This window comes from Chelmon rostratus, chromosome 13 (assembly GCF_017976325.1).
Source record: "Chelmon rostratus isolate fCheRos1 chromosome 13, fCheRos1.pri, whole genome shotgun sequence".
In the NCBI taxonomy this organism is placed as follows: Eukaryota; Metazoa; Chordata; class Actinopteri; order Chaetodontiformes; family Chaetodontidae; genus Chelmon; species Chelmon rostratus.
In genome coordinates, this window is record NC_055670.1 from 19,071,830 (window position 1) to 19,087,818 (window position 15,989).

Genomic DNA, 15,989 nt, shown 5'->3' on the forward strand with positions numbered 1-15,989 from the left:
CCTCCATGTAAGGCCTCTACCAATTTGTAGCCCCATGTTGGACTGGACTTTAATTCTGGGTTCCACTAGCATGGTGAATTTTTACTTTTATTCACCTCAACTTTTCATTCCTTTTAATGCCTCTCGACTACCACCGGGAATCCCTTTCCTCAAAGGAGAATTTTCAAATGTGCAGAGTTCAAATGGTATAAGTAAGAAAAGAGAACAAGTCCACCACTGCCATGTTAGGAAACTGCTTTTTCAAGTTGACAAGTGCAGCTTTCAATGAGGTCATAGTCATACACTGCTGGTGAATATTAAGAGCAAGACAGCAAGATAAATCTACTTGCCACATTCCACTGACTCATCAGACCCATCTCCACAGTCGTCATCATGGTCACAGACAAACCGCTGAGGGATGCATGCTTTATTGCTGCAGCGAAACGAGCTGTCATCACACGTGTTGTTGGGTGCTAATGCATGAAAAGAAGCAGGTTCAAGGACGAATTAACTGATAAACATTTTTTTCTAAACATTTTGCATGCAACATGTGTAAAATGTCATCGCTAGTACAGCTTTTGCTACTGCAGCGGTCTCTGTGTTTTCAGTTTCAGATGAATGGTCCAGTACCAATTTATGGAAGGCAATGCAGATTACACCACTGAGAGGATGCAACTGTGCAAAAAGTTGCATTGTACACTACTTCCCACTTTATGCTGGCTTCTTTTTCTTGCCTGGAATAACATTTGTAAAGGGATTTACAGTAGGTGTTTTGTGGGCTTCAGGTTTTATGGGCTAGTGCTTTATACAATGTAATCTAAAATTGTACATGCAATGCACAATAATGCATGAACAAGCAATCGACAATTAAACAGTAATGGGATTACATTAGATTTCTTTTATAATTGCCAGGAGCTATTCAGTGTTTTGAACTAAAGTTTACCACAGCCAGCCGCAGAAAGTTCATCACTCCCATCAGGGCAGTCTCTTTCGCCATCACAGAGCCAGCGTTTTGGAACGCAGGCATACGATCCAGGGCAGCTGAACAGTCCTGGAGCACACGTCACCAAACCTGAGAGGAAAGCAGGAGCACATGCTCGAGTTTCAAAAGCCACAGAATAAAGTGGATCAAATGCAGAGAAGACTGAGTACAAACGATACTGAACTGAAGATGTATTTTGTTTTGTTAGGACGGTACCCAGTGAACTTTCAGCAGTAATTCTAAGAAATCCTACGTTCTGCATTCGTAGAAGATACCAGATGGTTTTGCATTTGAATTTTACTGGCCAAAGGTTCCCATATGCTAACAAAAACACAGACTGTGCTACTGTGAGTAACATTTATTTACTTGAATTCTTTAAGTCAGCAATATTCTCCTTTATCTTGGGACTGCCCTTAAAGGCAACAGGAAAAAAATAGCTGCACTGAGAAACAAAGGTAAATACAGTAGCTCAATTAGGCATGTATAGCTTAAATGCATATCTTGCTTCTGACAAGAAGTGTGTCTGGGAAACCTTCGGGCCATTTCATTAATATTTCCTTGACACCCCATTACAATCCAATTATACAACCAATGTTCACAGCAATTCTTGTCTCTGTATTGTGGTTGGATTCTTTTTATTTTAGTGTAGAATTCATTACACACACATCTCATTTGCCCATTGAAATAACTGTGCCTCTTGGGCCTCAGCGATTAAAAAAATCTATTTGCCTCAGTGCCCACTCGAATCATCAGAAATGCCTGCATTCTCATTTGTTGTCTCAATGAGATTGTTTCGTTTCTGCCGTTCTGTTTTAGCTCTTCAGGTTAACACATGGAGCTGTCATGCGTGAGATAGAGGATGTGACCTTTTACACCAAAGGCAGATTCCCCATGACATCTGCAAGGGCACTAACCACAGATCTGCACGCTCTCGTCAAGGCCATCCTCGCAGTCGTTCTCCCCATCACACAGCCATTGTTTGGCAATGCACTTGTTCTTTGAGCAGGCGAACTGGTTCCACAAGCATGACGAGTCTGCAGAGGGTGGTGGGAAAGGCATTTCAACGCCATAAATCAAACAAAGTGAGGAGGAAACAGCAACAAAAGCAGCGTACCCTATAGAAGGGGCAGAGTGTTTTTAATCAAAACACAACAAGTGGGCTGGACTCTACTTGCCCCTTGGCTTTCTTGTTTTTCTCTGTAGTTTTTCTCTTTAGCAGCACGCATGAGTGTCGCTGCCACACAAAGGACTGTAAATATATATATTTTTCCTTTTCGCTCACAAGAGAAGACATTTTGATGAATGCTCCTAGTTTCTGTGCGGAAAAATAAAAGCATCAACTTAACACAAAACCAGTGTCGAGGTGAAATATTTTATCAATATCAAAGCACTTAAGTATTAATTATTAAGATTTATTGTATCTTTCATTTGAAAAGAAATTAGACTGCTAGGGGTGACAAGAAACACTTGGATGTCAAATAAGAGAGCACTCTGCTGATCACTGTGTAAAAGCCATTATGTCAAATGAGGATATATTCATAATCTGTGCTGAGTTTGTGTCACTGAGCCACCCACCCTCCCTGGGGAGTCATTCTGTGGTCTCTTTCTCTCAGATGTCAGGACTGGCAAAGTCTGCCAGAGCTTTGATGAGACGTTGAGAGAAGGAAGGGGGGATGTGTGCTCTAGGTCAGACCACAGTAGAAGGAATTATGGATCCTACTGAGGTTGGGGGGTAGGGATAAGGGGGTCTCTCACACTACTTTGCTTTCCTTTCTGTCAGACTTTGCACATCACATCAGCTTTACATACCCTGATAGGACGATGTAAGATAAGGATGAGATAAACATTAAATGGCTAAATCTTGAAACCAGGATTATCGGGACTTGTACATGATACTAAATTTGCACTTCAAATGCAAACAGCTGCTTCAAGTGTTCAACAAAATAGCAGGTCTACAGCACATTAAAAGTATCAAAGAGAGTCATTCATGTCTCATTTTCAATAGTGTTTCACACAGTCTAAAAGTGCATTATGCACTGTGAAGTGACAAGTGACTATTCATCTAAGCAGATGTGGAACTTGAAATTTCTGAAATCTAATGACATTTTCCTCAAACCACTTTGCCTGTGCAGTCACATTATCAGTGGCTAGAGCTTTTTATATGATAATTAACTCGGAGGAATGGGAATATTGTCTGTTTGTCCTGAAAAAGCTATTCAGAACTTCTCAAAGAATTCTGGCATAATTCATATCAGTTCTGATATAAGCTCATTTGAAGCATGGGATGTTATCATTTCACACAGGCACAAATTACATTTTGAGATAAAGGAATGGAAATAGTGTTCATGTGTTATGCATCTCTCTAACAACATTCATGGCCAATTTACAAAAATAAATCAGATAACTCGAAAAGCATTAAATATGAAACTGAATTGCACTGAACTGCCTTCCTCTATCTGTTGCGACTGAAATATGAACAAAGGTGCTAGTTAATTATACAGGAAGAGCAAACCAGACAAGTAAGAGATCTGCAATATCTTAGTCAAATACTCTCAAAGACAAAGACATCTAAGTTCTATGGTCACATTTTATTTGTGTTATTCTTCTTGAAATCTATCCATGATGTCATCAGTCCCCGACTACTCGGGTCTGGCTGGTTTGACAGCAAAATTAATCCTACATGAACTATACTAAAGTCTGCAGCCACACTACCGGCTTTGTGAATTTGTACTTAGGCACAGTGGTGCTTTGAGCTAAATGCTGTCAGCAGGCTCATAATGATATCATGCTTAGCAGGTATAGCAGGTATAATGTTTAACATGGTCACAATCTTAGCTTAGTGTAGTACCACGCTAACATTTGCTCATTAGCATGAAACACAAAGTGCAGCTGAGCCTGATGGGAATGTAATTAGTTGTGCAGGTATTTTGTTGAAAACCAAAGAACTGGCCTCTCTCTTGCCTCACAGAGAATGTAGTACAACACTCCTCCAGGACTGCACACACAACAGCACTGCTACTGACTGCTTCATGACTTCTAACACTTTAGTAGGCCACACCATACAGCCTATGGCAGGCATGTCAAACTCATTCCATAAAGGGCCGTGTGGCTGCAGGTTTTTGTTCCAACCAGGGAGGAGCACACCAGGCCAACCAATCAACATCAAGGGATCACTTATCAGTTATCAGCTGAAGACTGAGATCAGCTGATTAATTGATTCCAGCCAGGTGTGCTCCTCCTTGGTTGGCCCTTTATGGAATCAGTTTGACATGCCTGGTCTATGGGCTAGACGACACAAATGCAGGCAGCAAGTATTTCGACATTGTGTGTGTGTGGACTTCTCCATCAGATCTACTTACCTTGTGCATGTGTGTGATGATGATGAATCTTAACAGCTACTCTGATCACCTACACTGAAGACCCCAGTCAATTTTGCTCTGATGCCAAAAGCAATGTCACGTGAATGGGTATGTGTGCAAACTGTTGGTTTTGAGGGAAAATTATATGAATCCATACCATGACTTAATTACGGGCTTCCTGTTTAATTGGAGAGATCTTGGGTCTGTCATGGTAAGTGCTGCATACATTAGCATGGATCAAAGCAGAAGTAAGAATGCTCTTGCTGCCTCTGGTGAGGGAAGTAGAGGAGTGGCATTGTAATGTGTAATCCTTTCATATGTCACCACTTTCAATTGAACCTACATTTTCATTTTCAGTACAAGTATTTCAGTGACTGATGGCTCATTAATTAATTGTTACACAGGAAGTGCTGTATATTATCATTTAAACAGAGAAGGAGAAAAACTTGTGTTCTCAACAGCTTCACTTTCAATTCAGGGTTGGAATAATACTTTCAAACAAGCTGCAACACCCACTTGTGAAATCTCAAACACACAATGAGGGGGAGCAAAACAAAGTGAAGAGAAATTGCCTTAAGCTTGATAAACAACCATCTGTTGTCTTTCTGTCTCCTCCTTATATACTGTATGTAATATCTATTACAGTCTATTTAAATGACAAAACATTCCAACAAATAGCTTCTTGTTAATGGAAAATAAATATCCTTCCAACCGCTGTGGACAGCAACTGAATACCTCATTTATTTCTACCTTTTAGAGAACAAAACATCATTTCAATGTATTGTGCAGAAGCTCCTCTTCCATGAGAGGTAAGATTTGTTGCTTTACCACACTGGAATTCATCAGCTCCATCTTCGCAGTCTTTTTGGCCATCGCACAGCCACACGCTAGAGATGCAGTTCCCACTTGGACAAGCAAAGTGGCCTTCCTCGCACTTCTGCCCATGGGAAACTGGGACGAGCAACAAAACCAAATCAGTCCCCTGGGCATTAGCAATGATTAAGGTCATTATCTTTCCTAAGCTCTCTATGAATCTCTTATTCCACTGTCATAATCATGTCTGAAAATGAGATCTGTCTTAAGTCTTCTCTAATTGAAGCTGGCTTCCTTAATCTGTCTCTGCATGCACATGCAAAATGTGTGTCCTTGTGCGTGTTTGTGTTGGGTTCTCACCTTGGCAGTTGGTCTCGTCAGCATAGTCTCCGCAGTCGTTTGCACCGTCGCAGACCCATGAGGGGTGTATGCACAGTGAGGTGGAGTTGCAGCTGATGAAACCTTTTTCCTTTACCCCCAGCTTGTAAAAGTGAGAGCAGTCTGTGTGGTCTGAATACAAAACACAGCATCACAATAATTGTCTTGTCATAATGGAAGCAGTGGTGGAGGTAAGGGTGAGAGGGTCAGTAGTCAAGCTGATCTGAGGGACCAGCACAGATTTAAGTTGCTGGATCCATCTGATCTGCGTGTTTACATTTTCATTCTGCCCTAACTGCAGTGTAAATGAGAGGCTACAGGACTTACTGCAGCTTTTTTCATCTGAGGCATCGGCACAGTCAATGACCTGGTTACACCAGGCTGAGCTGGGTACACAGCTTCCATCCTTGCACGATGATTCTGACGAGCCACACGTGACATCTGGAGGAAATAATAAGCATTACAAAAAAATAACATAAGAAAAACAGTACTCAGAGACAGTAACAGGTACAGCTCACATACTAGAACGTCTTTCGGGGGATGGTTAAAATTAGCTCCAGGTTGCAAGCTGCCAGACAGAGAAGTTTTTGTGATGAGTGGCAGTATCTGTGCAGTTGAAGTGGCTGTGCTATAAAAATTAATGTCATGACCTTCTTAGTGCTGTGAAAGGGCAAATCACACTTAATATGCAAGAGGGGCATCTTAGTTTTGTCACTCATTTACCAACTACTGCACAGTGGCTTTGGCAATTTCATATCTCTGCAGTATATAACTTACATAATTCAATAACTAAATGTTCTAATGGTAATAGAGGAAGTTATTGTTGATGTCCCATTATAAAATGCAAGGTTGAATATGACACAGTGAGATAAAGTCCTTCCTGAAACCCCAGAGTGCTGAGTTGGAAGGTCCACATTAATTATGAGAAAACCACTGTTTCCTTGTGGGCTCCATCAGCTTAGAACAGTATTAAGTCTATGAACCTTGATAACTTCCCACTATACTCCAATTACAGAACAGAAACAGACACAACTGTACATATTTATTTTACCTTCAAGGTCAAAACAAAATCGGTGATGTTGAAGGGACACAAAGTATTGTCCTGGCTCTCAAAAGCAGCTTTTAATGGTGGGGGATGGGAGCCTCTTTGAATTTGTGCACTCTTTATGATCTTGGGGCTCATTAGACAGTGAAGGCTTAGCACAGCATGCGGACTAGCTTTCCGTATTAATATACGCATTAGTGTGGCTGGATCCTGCCCTCAGAGGCAGGACAGCTTGAACAGGAGATCAAACGGCTGTGACTCACTGCTACAGAAAGCTTCATCAGAGTTGTCCCCACAGTCATCGATCCCGTCACAGAAACGACTGCTGGCCACACAGCGTTGGTTGTAGCAGGGCCTGAAACCCTTCCGACAGCTCCTGTTGACTGCACACAGTGAAATTCAGAAATTCGTTAGAAATTACCAATTACTTTCCACTTTTTGGTGCCAGAAATGTCAATGACAGACAGGTCAACAGGTCCTCTAAATGGAACGAACATATTTTCCTGATATGCATAACATTTTTCCATTTTGAAACATACAACAAAAAAAAATCAGCTGTATGTCACAAAAAAAATCACCCCCCCCCATACCCACTGGCTACGTTCACAAGAGCAAAGTAAAATAACTAACCAGGATACAAAACTAATGGATGACATATGGATCCTTATGGATAATAATAATAATAATAATAATAATAATAATAATAATAATAATAATAATAATAATAATAATAATAATAATAATAATAATAATAATAATAATAATAATAATAATAACAACAACAACAACAACAACAATAATAATAATAATAATAATAATAACAACTTGCAGAAGGCTTTCAGAGATTCTTTCAGGAATAGTCTTACAATCTATATTTAAAAATGAAACTGGTCTATAGCTGCTGCTAGAAGTGGGGTCTTTATTCTTCTTCAGAAGCAAAGAAATGGACACCACAGACAAAATTGCTGGTAATCTGCCTTCATGAATGGAATGACTACCCATCTTAGCTAAAATTGGGACTAATACTGTAGTGTATGCCTTGTAAGATACACTACATTGTTATCTGGACATGTTTCAGACACAGCTGTGAAGTGTTTCTTACCACAGTATTGCATCTTCTCATCTGATTTATCTTTGCAGTGGGCCACTCCATCACAGGTTAGCTGGTAGTTTATGCACTCGCCATTCCCACACTCAAATTCAGTGTGGATGTTGCAGGAGGAATTTTCTGCTGCAGAAGAAGACAATGAGGGCGATGACTGTCTAAATCTCAAAATTCAAACTTCCAAAATTCCATAAAGGTAAACATAAGCAACATCTCAATGCATGCTGTAGTGAAGTCCACAAGTCATAACTGCATTCGACAAAGGAAAGGAAGGGAATCTGGCTGTGACATGCCTGGCATATTATGAGAATCATTTGATCTAGTCGACTGATTCACAAGTAAATGTCAACATTGTACTTTTTGTGATTTTTACAGAGTCCCTGAAGTCCTGTACAGTGATATGTTTATCTTGTGCACCCAAGTGCGATCAAGTTATCCTGTGTACATGACAACTTTGTTTTATCTCTCTCCTTACTACCTATAGTATTTATTATTCTTACTAGAATTTATACTATGTTTTATATAGAATAGTCATTCTATAATATTACTACAAGACACCATATACTATAAAAAGTTAGCGTTATACTGTTACTACAATTATTGCATAAAATATTAATGCATGATTTAGACAAATAAGTGATGATTATGGGATGATTGTAGTAATCATTTAACAAGGTGATTTCAAAGTATAGAGTTGTCTAATAGTAATATTAAAGGTACATTAATGAAGTCATATTATAAAAGTAGAAAGGATCTATTAAGAATAATGGATACTATGACCAGTAATTAAAAGCATTTTTAGACAGCTGATGTTTTTATTTTCTAAAGAGAAGGAAGGAAATAAGGAGAGAGATGAAACAAAGGTCATTGATACAAGTTATTAACTTGTGTACATAAGATCCATATTGTGTATGCACAAAATAAAAAAAAAAACCTGCACCAGACTTTGACCAATCTCCCTCCCTGCTCTGCTACTTCAAGCTTCCCAAGTTAAAAAACTCAAAACTTCTTCTTGCTCGAGTAATGAGTGGAATGGGGGCGTGGTAGAAAGCCTGCCATCCTCTACCTTGACATCCAGGCGACCATCCAGCTCTTCTGAGTCACTTGCCATTTTTAGTCAAGCCAAACGTCTCTCGTTTGAGCAGCTCCTCCTACCTTATGGTCTATCCTCACATTGTATTTCAGTTTCATCCAGCAATGTGTCAAATTAGGAAACAAGACACCATTGAACTGCTTTTTTCTTGTGACGTTAAGTTGGTAGGTTTGACACCCTATGGTTCCAACTTAGCTTTCCGCTGTCTGCATAAAGTTAAGTGGCACAACGTTAGAGCTTTATTTTCCACGGCAGTGTTGACTATGACTTCTGAAATCATTACAAACTCACGGCTCAGTCAAAGAGGAAGAGACAGCAGCTGTCCATGCTTTCCTGGTTATTTACAAAGCAATCAATTCAAAGATATCAACGGCTCATGTAAACAACACAAATAAGATCTTGGACAGATTACACTATGCATACAAATGACTAAAGACAATGACTATTTTTAAAATATCTAATCCATACAGAGTGCAATTACAATCAATATCTAGTACTGCATGTTCCAAAGGTTAGTATTTGTGGACTCCTTGATGACTTACACACACATCTGTTGTCATCTAACAGCACACGTTCTCCACGGCAAGTGCAATTGACCCTCCCGTACGCGGTCAGAAGACAAAGGTCACCACAGCCTCCGTTCATGTGTCGGCATGGGGACTGCTCACCTTCAATAAAAATCAAACCAAACTGATTAGGCGGTCACAAGAAGTCAAAGGAAAAACCTCCTGGGGGCTTGCTCTCTCTTTGAGATGTCATCAGTCTCAGATGTTCAATACGTTCATGGATCTTCTGAGGAAGCACCGAGGCTTAACTTTCTGCTCGGCACACTTAGCCTCAGCCTTCTTCCTCTACTGCATTATTGCTAAGTGACATGCAAAATAAAATTTAAAAATCCCACGTGAAGTTGGCAGAGAATTTGGATTCTCTGCTTATCATAGGAAGGATGTTTTTCCAAAATGGTCGGTAAGTCTAGAGAGGAGCTCTTGGTTTTTGAATCCATGGGCCTGACACCAAAACTAATCTTTATTTCTAACAGGTGAGATAGCTAATAGAGATCTTCGACTGTGAAATTCCATTACAATTGAGATGGAAAGGTCTTGATGTGACATGCTATGGAGTGATATTTTTGCTTATTGCAGTTACAAAGAGGGCAACCACTAAACCAAAAATAGGTTACGGAATTCTTCCATAAAAAATCTTTTAGTGTAGATGTTTTTTTTTTGTTGCACTAACATTTTGGTTAAATCATACTGAGGTCAACATATGAATAAAAGGGCAGTTCTGCTGTTAAAGGCCTGTACTGACACTGACCTCTATGCACACTGACAGGTAGCAAATGTTTTCTAAAGCTTCACACTTCTTTCTCTGCCTTGGGTGCTATGTGAAAAAGCTGCGTGTGCTTCTGTGGGAATCATGTAATGCACTAAATTGCATGACCACACTGCAGACATAACCCGTGAAAGAAAATATAAGTGCTAGTCTAGTCCTAGTCCTGAGAGAAAATGTAGAAAAGAAGCTTAGCAACAACAGATGTAGTATCAAGTGTAAGTGTTCAGAAACATGGGTGTCCATTGGAGACCCTCTGTTATTACTTGCCCTCCAGCCATGTGTATTTTATTCATGAGAGAGGAAACTGTTCTACTGTTCTGCAGCTCAGGTGTACCATTTGTATGATTATTTATAGTCAGGATATTCATGACATGGAAAATGCAATAAGAGGTTAACAATTTTAAAAAGGATAACGTGATCATCATATCCAGCATTGTTGGTCACTGCAAAATTTGCTGCAGGCTTGCAGCTGTGCCCACGCAGGTCTTAGGGTGTGATTATTTCCCATGAGGAGATAAACTAGGAACAGCATGGTTCCAACCAGTGGGGCACACTTAAGCCTACTTGTCTTTGTCCTACTTGGAAATTAAACTTTGTACAACACTTTAGAGACTCCCTTTACATCATCGGCTACTTTTTTATTAATTACCTTTGAAACTTAGGTTGCTAGCCATTCTAAATAAAACCATGTCCATTTATCATGAAACATAATTTAGTTAAAGGGGCCTGCGCAATATACCATTGGGCTGATATAATCTGCCAACTTTTGCTAAAAATTACATTTTTCTTAATTCAGTATAATACATTTCTATTATACGCATATTTATTTATAGATATTTATTATAATTTCAGAAAGTCTACATTACATAAAATTTAAACCGTATACTTTCTTTATTAACCTTGACTATTCTTTAACAATAAAGCTGTATGTAAAGATAATGTAAATACCCTGTATCAATGCATATCCTTGTCACAAATGAGCACAACCTTTAAGAAAACATTGCCAACCAAGTTTGTTTATGTTCTTGTCAAAATAGAATATCAGCTGATGTGATATCAGATTTTTACATTTCATGTTGTTCTTGGTGTATTGTTGATTTAACAGGGACACTGTACAAAACATTTATTGGACCACATAGGCAAAAAGATCATTTCCATCTATAAACCCTGAAAGGAGGCCACTGCTGGCGCATGTTGACAAAGTAAAAGATAAGGGTCAGTGGTTGTGAATCAAAACATTAGGCCTAGAAAAATATTGATAATGGTATTGGCCTCAAATTGCCAGAAACTGTCTGGCTTTCTTACTTCCACTGTGTGGGAGAGGGAATTGTATGCAGACCTCAAAGAACATGCTAGCAGGCAAATGCAGTTTATTCTATTATTCTCATTTATCTACAGAAAAAAAGTGCATGCACACAAATATTTATTTTGGTCTATTGTCCTATGAATATGCACATGTATAAACCCCTGCCCATAAGCACACATGAACACAGAGGCACCGGCAAACACATGATACACAAATATTTGCAGACACAACACTGCAACCAGTAGTCATTAAAATAAGCTCATCCCCAGGTGTTTAAATACTCACAGTTGTTTGTGTCCCTGGCCACAGCTATAATTCCCATTGGTTGATGAGGTATATCTGCTCGAAGTACCTTGGTGTCGCTGCCTGTGTACTTGTTGGATCGCAGCACAGACCTGCGGGCCCAATCCGACCAGTAGATGAAATCTGCATAGATGGCGAGCCCATAGAAGTTTCCGGGTCCAGATTTAATTATGACCTAAACATTTTAAAGCAAAGCACACTTTAGGATTGCTTTCCATTGTGCTTTTCAGACTTCAGGCTTGTGCTGCTAAATGCTACTCTGTTACTAGCACATTTACAGTATGTGTGAATGATTCCATATGCCAGAATAGATGATACACCTGTTCAAACTGTACATTTCATGCTGTCAATATTGGCACTTCAATCTACAAACCATTAACTGTTTTTAAGGTTTGGCTGGATAGAGCATCAACAGAATTTTGAGCGCAACACCCAGGAATAAATGTGGAGAATAATGTTTCGAGTCGTTAATCAACACATCACTCCCGCCGCCCACATGACTGCTTAACCCAGATGTTGGGGGAGTAAATGACAGTGTCATTGGCAGGGAGGCAGGAATCCATCAGATGCCTCCTTGTGGGACTATGCAGCCTTGTGTGGGGGGATCAGGGCCTCCAGCAGCTCTGTAGTCTCAGCCATTAAGTGGGACAGGTTTGGAAGCAGCATCACATTAGCCCTGTGCCACACTGGGATTAATAGAACAGGTGTTGATTAAAGGAGCCCATCGTGTGGAAGCAACAACTGGCAATCAGGCGAATGAGGGACACAGACCAACAGAGAAAAAGAGGAAAAGATTGAGCGCCAGATGAGGTAGGATGGAACATATTGATAGGAAATTAGATTTGGGAGACATTAGGTTTACAGCCTGCAACCCATTACCTTTGTACCGAACTCATGTTTTGGGTAAATGTGAACATATTTCATGCTTTTTCTTCGCTCTCTCACTATTCGACAATGTAAAAATAAGGCCATGTTGACAAGCTCCAAACTGATTATCTCGGTTTTACATGACAAACGTAAACATGCCCAGAGAGCACACTGCTGACACTGAACCCAAATGACACTAACTATTCCCAGACAGCTCTTATTTTATATTCCCTGCCATCTTTTCCCCACTAAACAGCCTGACATCTTCCCTCATCATATACTCTGCTGCTCTTTCTGAGGCACTGCCTTCATTAAGAACATGGGCATCCACTCTCAAAATGGCACGGGGGAGTGAGCGATGCCACAGTTGCTGTTTTTCCCTGTTGCCTACCACACTGTCAGCATGTAATGACACTGCTGCAGTGAAGAGGGGTTGCTAGGGCCTCGAGAACTCTCCACTCCCATCTAGGCTTCATTCTTATGACCCAATACAAAAATTGGTCGTCTATAATGTGATTTGTTGCATCTATGATAGGAGCCATTTTTTTATTCCAAAATGTAATTTTCAGCCTTTTGCAATTTTTGCTTATTTTAATACATCAGATCACTGTTGAAATGAATAGAACAATCAGAGCACAATGAAGTGATAAGGAGCCTTAAGCTTCCATCTCCACAATAAGCTTCTTGCATATAATGGACGGGCTGTCTTACACAACCGCAGCTTGGGTAAGTGCTCAAGTTGACAATCAGCTACCTCTGTTTAATTTACACATTTTAATTGGAATAGAGAATCTGCACCCAGAGCGCTCTAACAGCAAAGCCTTCATTAGCAGGATTAGACTGCAGCAAGGGCTGGTGGGGACCCAAAGGTGAAGACTTTCTGAGCCTTGTGACCCGGCTCAGCAAACATATGGGTAGCTAATTGAGATGGGCCAAGGTGCTGAGCTGCAGAGGTCATGTCAAGCAAAAACTGAAATCCATAGCAAAAAAGGCCACCTTCATCTTTTACACACTGGATATATTTCCAGTTGGGATGTTTTACATTATGCATACAACTTTTTCATAGACAAAATAAGAACTTTCCTCAGTGAGATTCTACTTTAACTAGGAATGACTTCTGTAATTAAAGAAACTGTCTGTACCCTCTGAGAAGGGATGTCAGAAAGAACATCAAGAGGTATTTCAGATCCTATCCGCTGTATAGACGACCATATTCTTGGAGCTCAATAGGGATGGGAGATTAAATGAGGGACAGAAAAAAAATGTTTCGTTTCAGGATAAAAGGCTCGGTCCAATTGACATTCTGTCCCTGAGTATGTGCCAACGTTCTCAGATGTTTTTTAATGAAACATCCCCATCATTGAGGTACAAATGGGGAAAATAGATTCTAACTAGTGAGTCACTGGGTCTCTTTCATAAAAACACTATTCGATTCATAGGAATTTCAAAGGGCGTGATACAAAAATGTGGAACTGTAATCAAAACAGTGTCCATAGCCTGAATAATGACAGAAATCAAAATAGGGCTATTAAAAATAAAAATAAAAAAGACTGCTTGAAACTGGGAAAACCACAATTTATAATATTTACTTTCATACTCACATATCTGCTTAAACCATCGTAGTCACATCTCTCAATTTTGCCAAGGCTTCCATCTGAAAAGTAAAGCTTCTCGGCTTTATGGTCAATAGTCAGTCCATTGGGCGTAAGGATGTCAGAACTGATGATAATCTTCATGTTCTTGCCCGCTAAGGTGGATCTCATGATGCTGGGTCTCTGCTCATTCCAGTTGGTCCAAAACATCAGGCTACAAAGTGAGAGAACAACCAAACCGAACGTATAATTACTAGTGAGCATCTTTTCTGTTCCAAAAGAAGCATTTCTTCATCTCAATACCTTTGCGAATTTGCAATACCTCAGCAAGAACCACAGAACAAATATGTTTGGTATAAAATTAAATCAGGGAGCAGGGATGACGGCTTTTTATAAGATCTGCTATATCAACATGTTAACCAGGCAACTCTCTGCCATGTAGGAAAAACAAACACTAATGAACAGGAACATTTTCCTGCCTAAATTAAAATTGTTGGAGGTTTCTGCAGTCGTGTTAGTCAGTTGTCAACATAAACCTATAATTGTCAAGAACTGAGATAGAGGTCATTAATTCATATTCCCCTGTGTGAGGATTTCTAAGAACATGAAAAACACAAATAATAGTAAAAAAAATGAAAGATTTACAGTATATCCTGGTTTATAACGTTTTGCAGAATGGATGGTGCGTATTTTAAATCCACAGCTATGCAGATAAACCTTATAAAAAAGAAGTGGATATGTTTCAAATTGTAAAAGAAACTTTTTCAGCCCCTGGGGTCTTACTTCATTCGATGATGAAGTCATGGAAGTCCACTCTTGTGCAATAATAAGGGTTCTGGTCAGAAGTCATAGCCAAGGAGTGCAAATTAGCTACTTCAGTTTGAATTCTAATTATCAGACAGTGTTTCTGCAGTGGAATGGACATGGTGCCAAATTGCCAACCCAGGATATACTCTGAGGTCAAGAAATTAATTTAGCTAGTACAACAGGAGGAGGAAGACATTCACTCTTTTCGGACTGCTCGCAGTAACATTTTTATATTCATGAATATTCAGGTGTAAAGTCTGTGGTAGGTGTGACGGGAATACTGGTGTGTTATTTTTTGAACAACAGAAAACACCTTTTCCCTGAGCTGTTTAAAACTGGCACATAAATCAAACTGTTAAATGGTCAAAAAGCCAGGGATGCAGCTCAGAACTGATGAGACCACTTACGCTTGAAGTGTAAAAATGTTCACCAAAACATATTTTACACCAGGATATGTTAGCTCCAAACAGCATGATGCAACAATTCCTTGGCACTGAATGGATCCTAGCTAAAAAGTCACAAAGATGATTATTGAAAAGCAAAAATAACTGTGTGAAAAATGTGTGGTGAAAACAACAAAAAACCTTCCATCCAAGGTTTGTCTCATTTTGTGGATAGTCTCATATTTCTACAAACAAAAACATTAATTAATCACATTTACAGTAAGTGCTATACATAAGACCTTTAAACAGCTGTTATGATGTTTCATGTATACATGCACATACATAAGAGTTAATTAATTTTGTAATTTGATATTTAGCTTACTGCATTTTTATTTGATTATTCGTTAAAACAAGCAAAGCATAATTATAAGAAAATGGCTTGTTTATCGTGGCTAGAAAAGCATTGGAGTATAGGTAGAGGGGAGACGAAAGAGCCAGCGCAACATGCACTTAAAAGCCTAAATTGATGTTGTTCCCTCAGATGGGAGACAATTCCATTTGTCTGCACGGCCTGCATCTGCATTTGTCTGTAGAGAGCCATTCGGTGGATATGAGAGCAACAACTTGGCTGCATATCAACAATAT

At 39.5% G+C, this 15,989-nt stretch overlaps 1 protein-coding gene across 1 annotated transcript in view; it reads right to left on the reverse strand.

The window, feature by feature from the left end:
- lrp1bb (low density lipoprotein receptor-related protein 1Bb) overlaps positions 1 to 15,989 on the reverse strand; it is a 243,376-nt gene that overhangs the window by 49,760 nt on the left and 177,627 nt on the right. The window contains exons 43-53 of the mRNA XM_041951416.1: positions 14,164 to 14,368; positions 11,678 to 11,870; positions 9,297 to 9,422; positions 7,659 to 7,787; positions 6,820 to 6,939; positions 5,839 to 5,952; positions 5,494 to 5,643; positions 5,149 to 5,271; positions 1,876 to 1,995; positions 923 to 1,051; positions 330 to 452 (exon numbers count right to left, since the gene is read on the reverse strand). Coding sequence (XP_041807350.1) covers positions 330 to 452; positions 923 to 1,051; positions 1,876 to 1,995; positions 5,149 to 5,271; positions 5,494 to 5,643; positions 5,839 to 5,952; positions 6,820 to 6,939; positions 7,659 to 7,787; positions 9,297 to 9,422; positions 11,678 to 11,870; positions 14,164 to 14,368 — 1,532 coding nt within the window. The remainder of the gene's footprint in view (positions 1 to 329; positions 453 to 922; positions 1,052 to 1,875; positions 1,996 to 5,148; positions 5,272 to 5,493; positions 5,644 to 5,838; positions 5,953 to 6,819; positions 6,940 to 7,658; positions 7,788 to 9,296; positions 9,423 to 11,677; positions 11,871 to 14,163; positions 14,369 to 15,989) is intronic.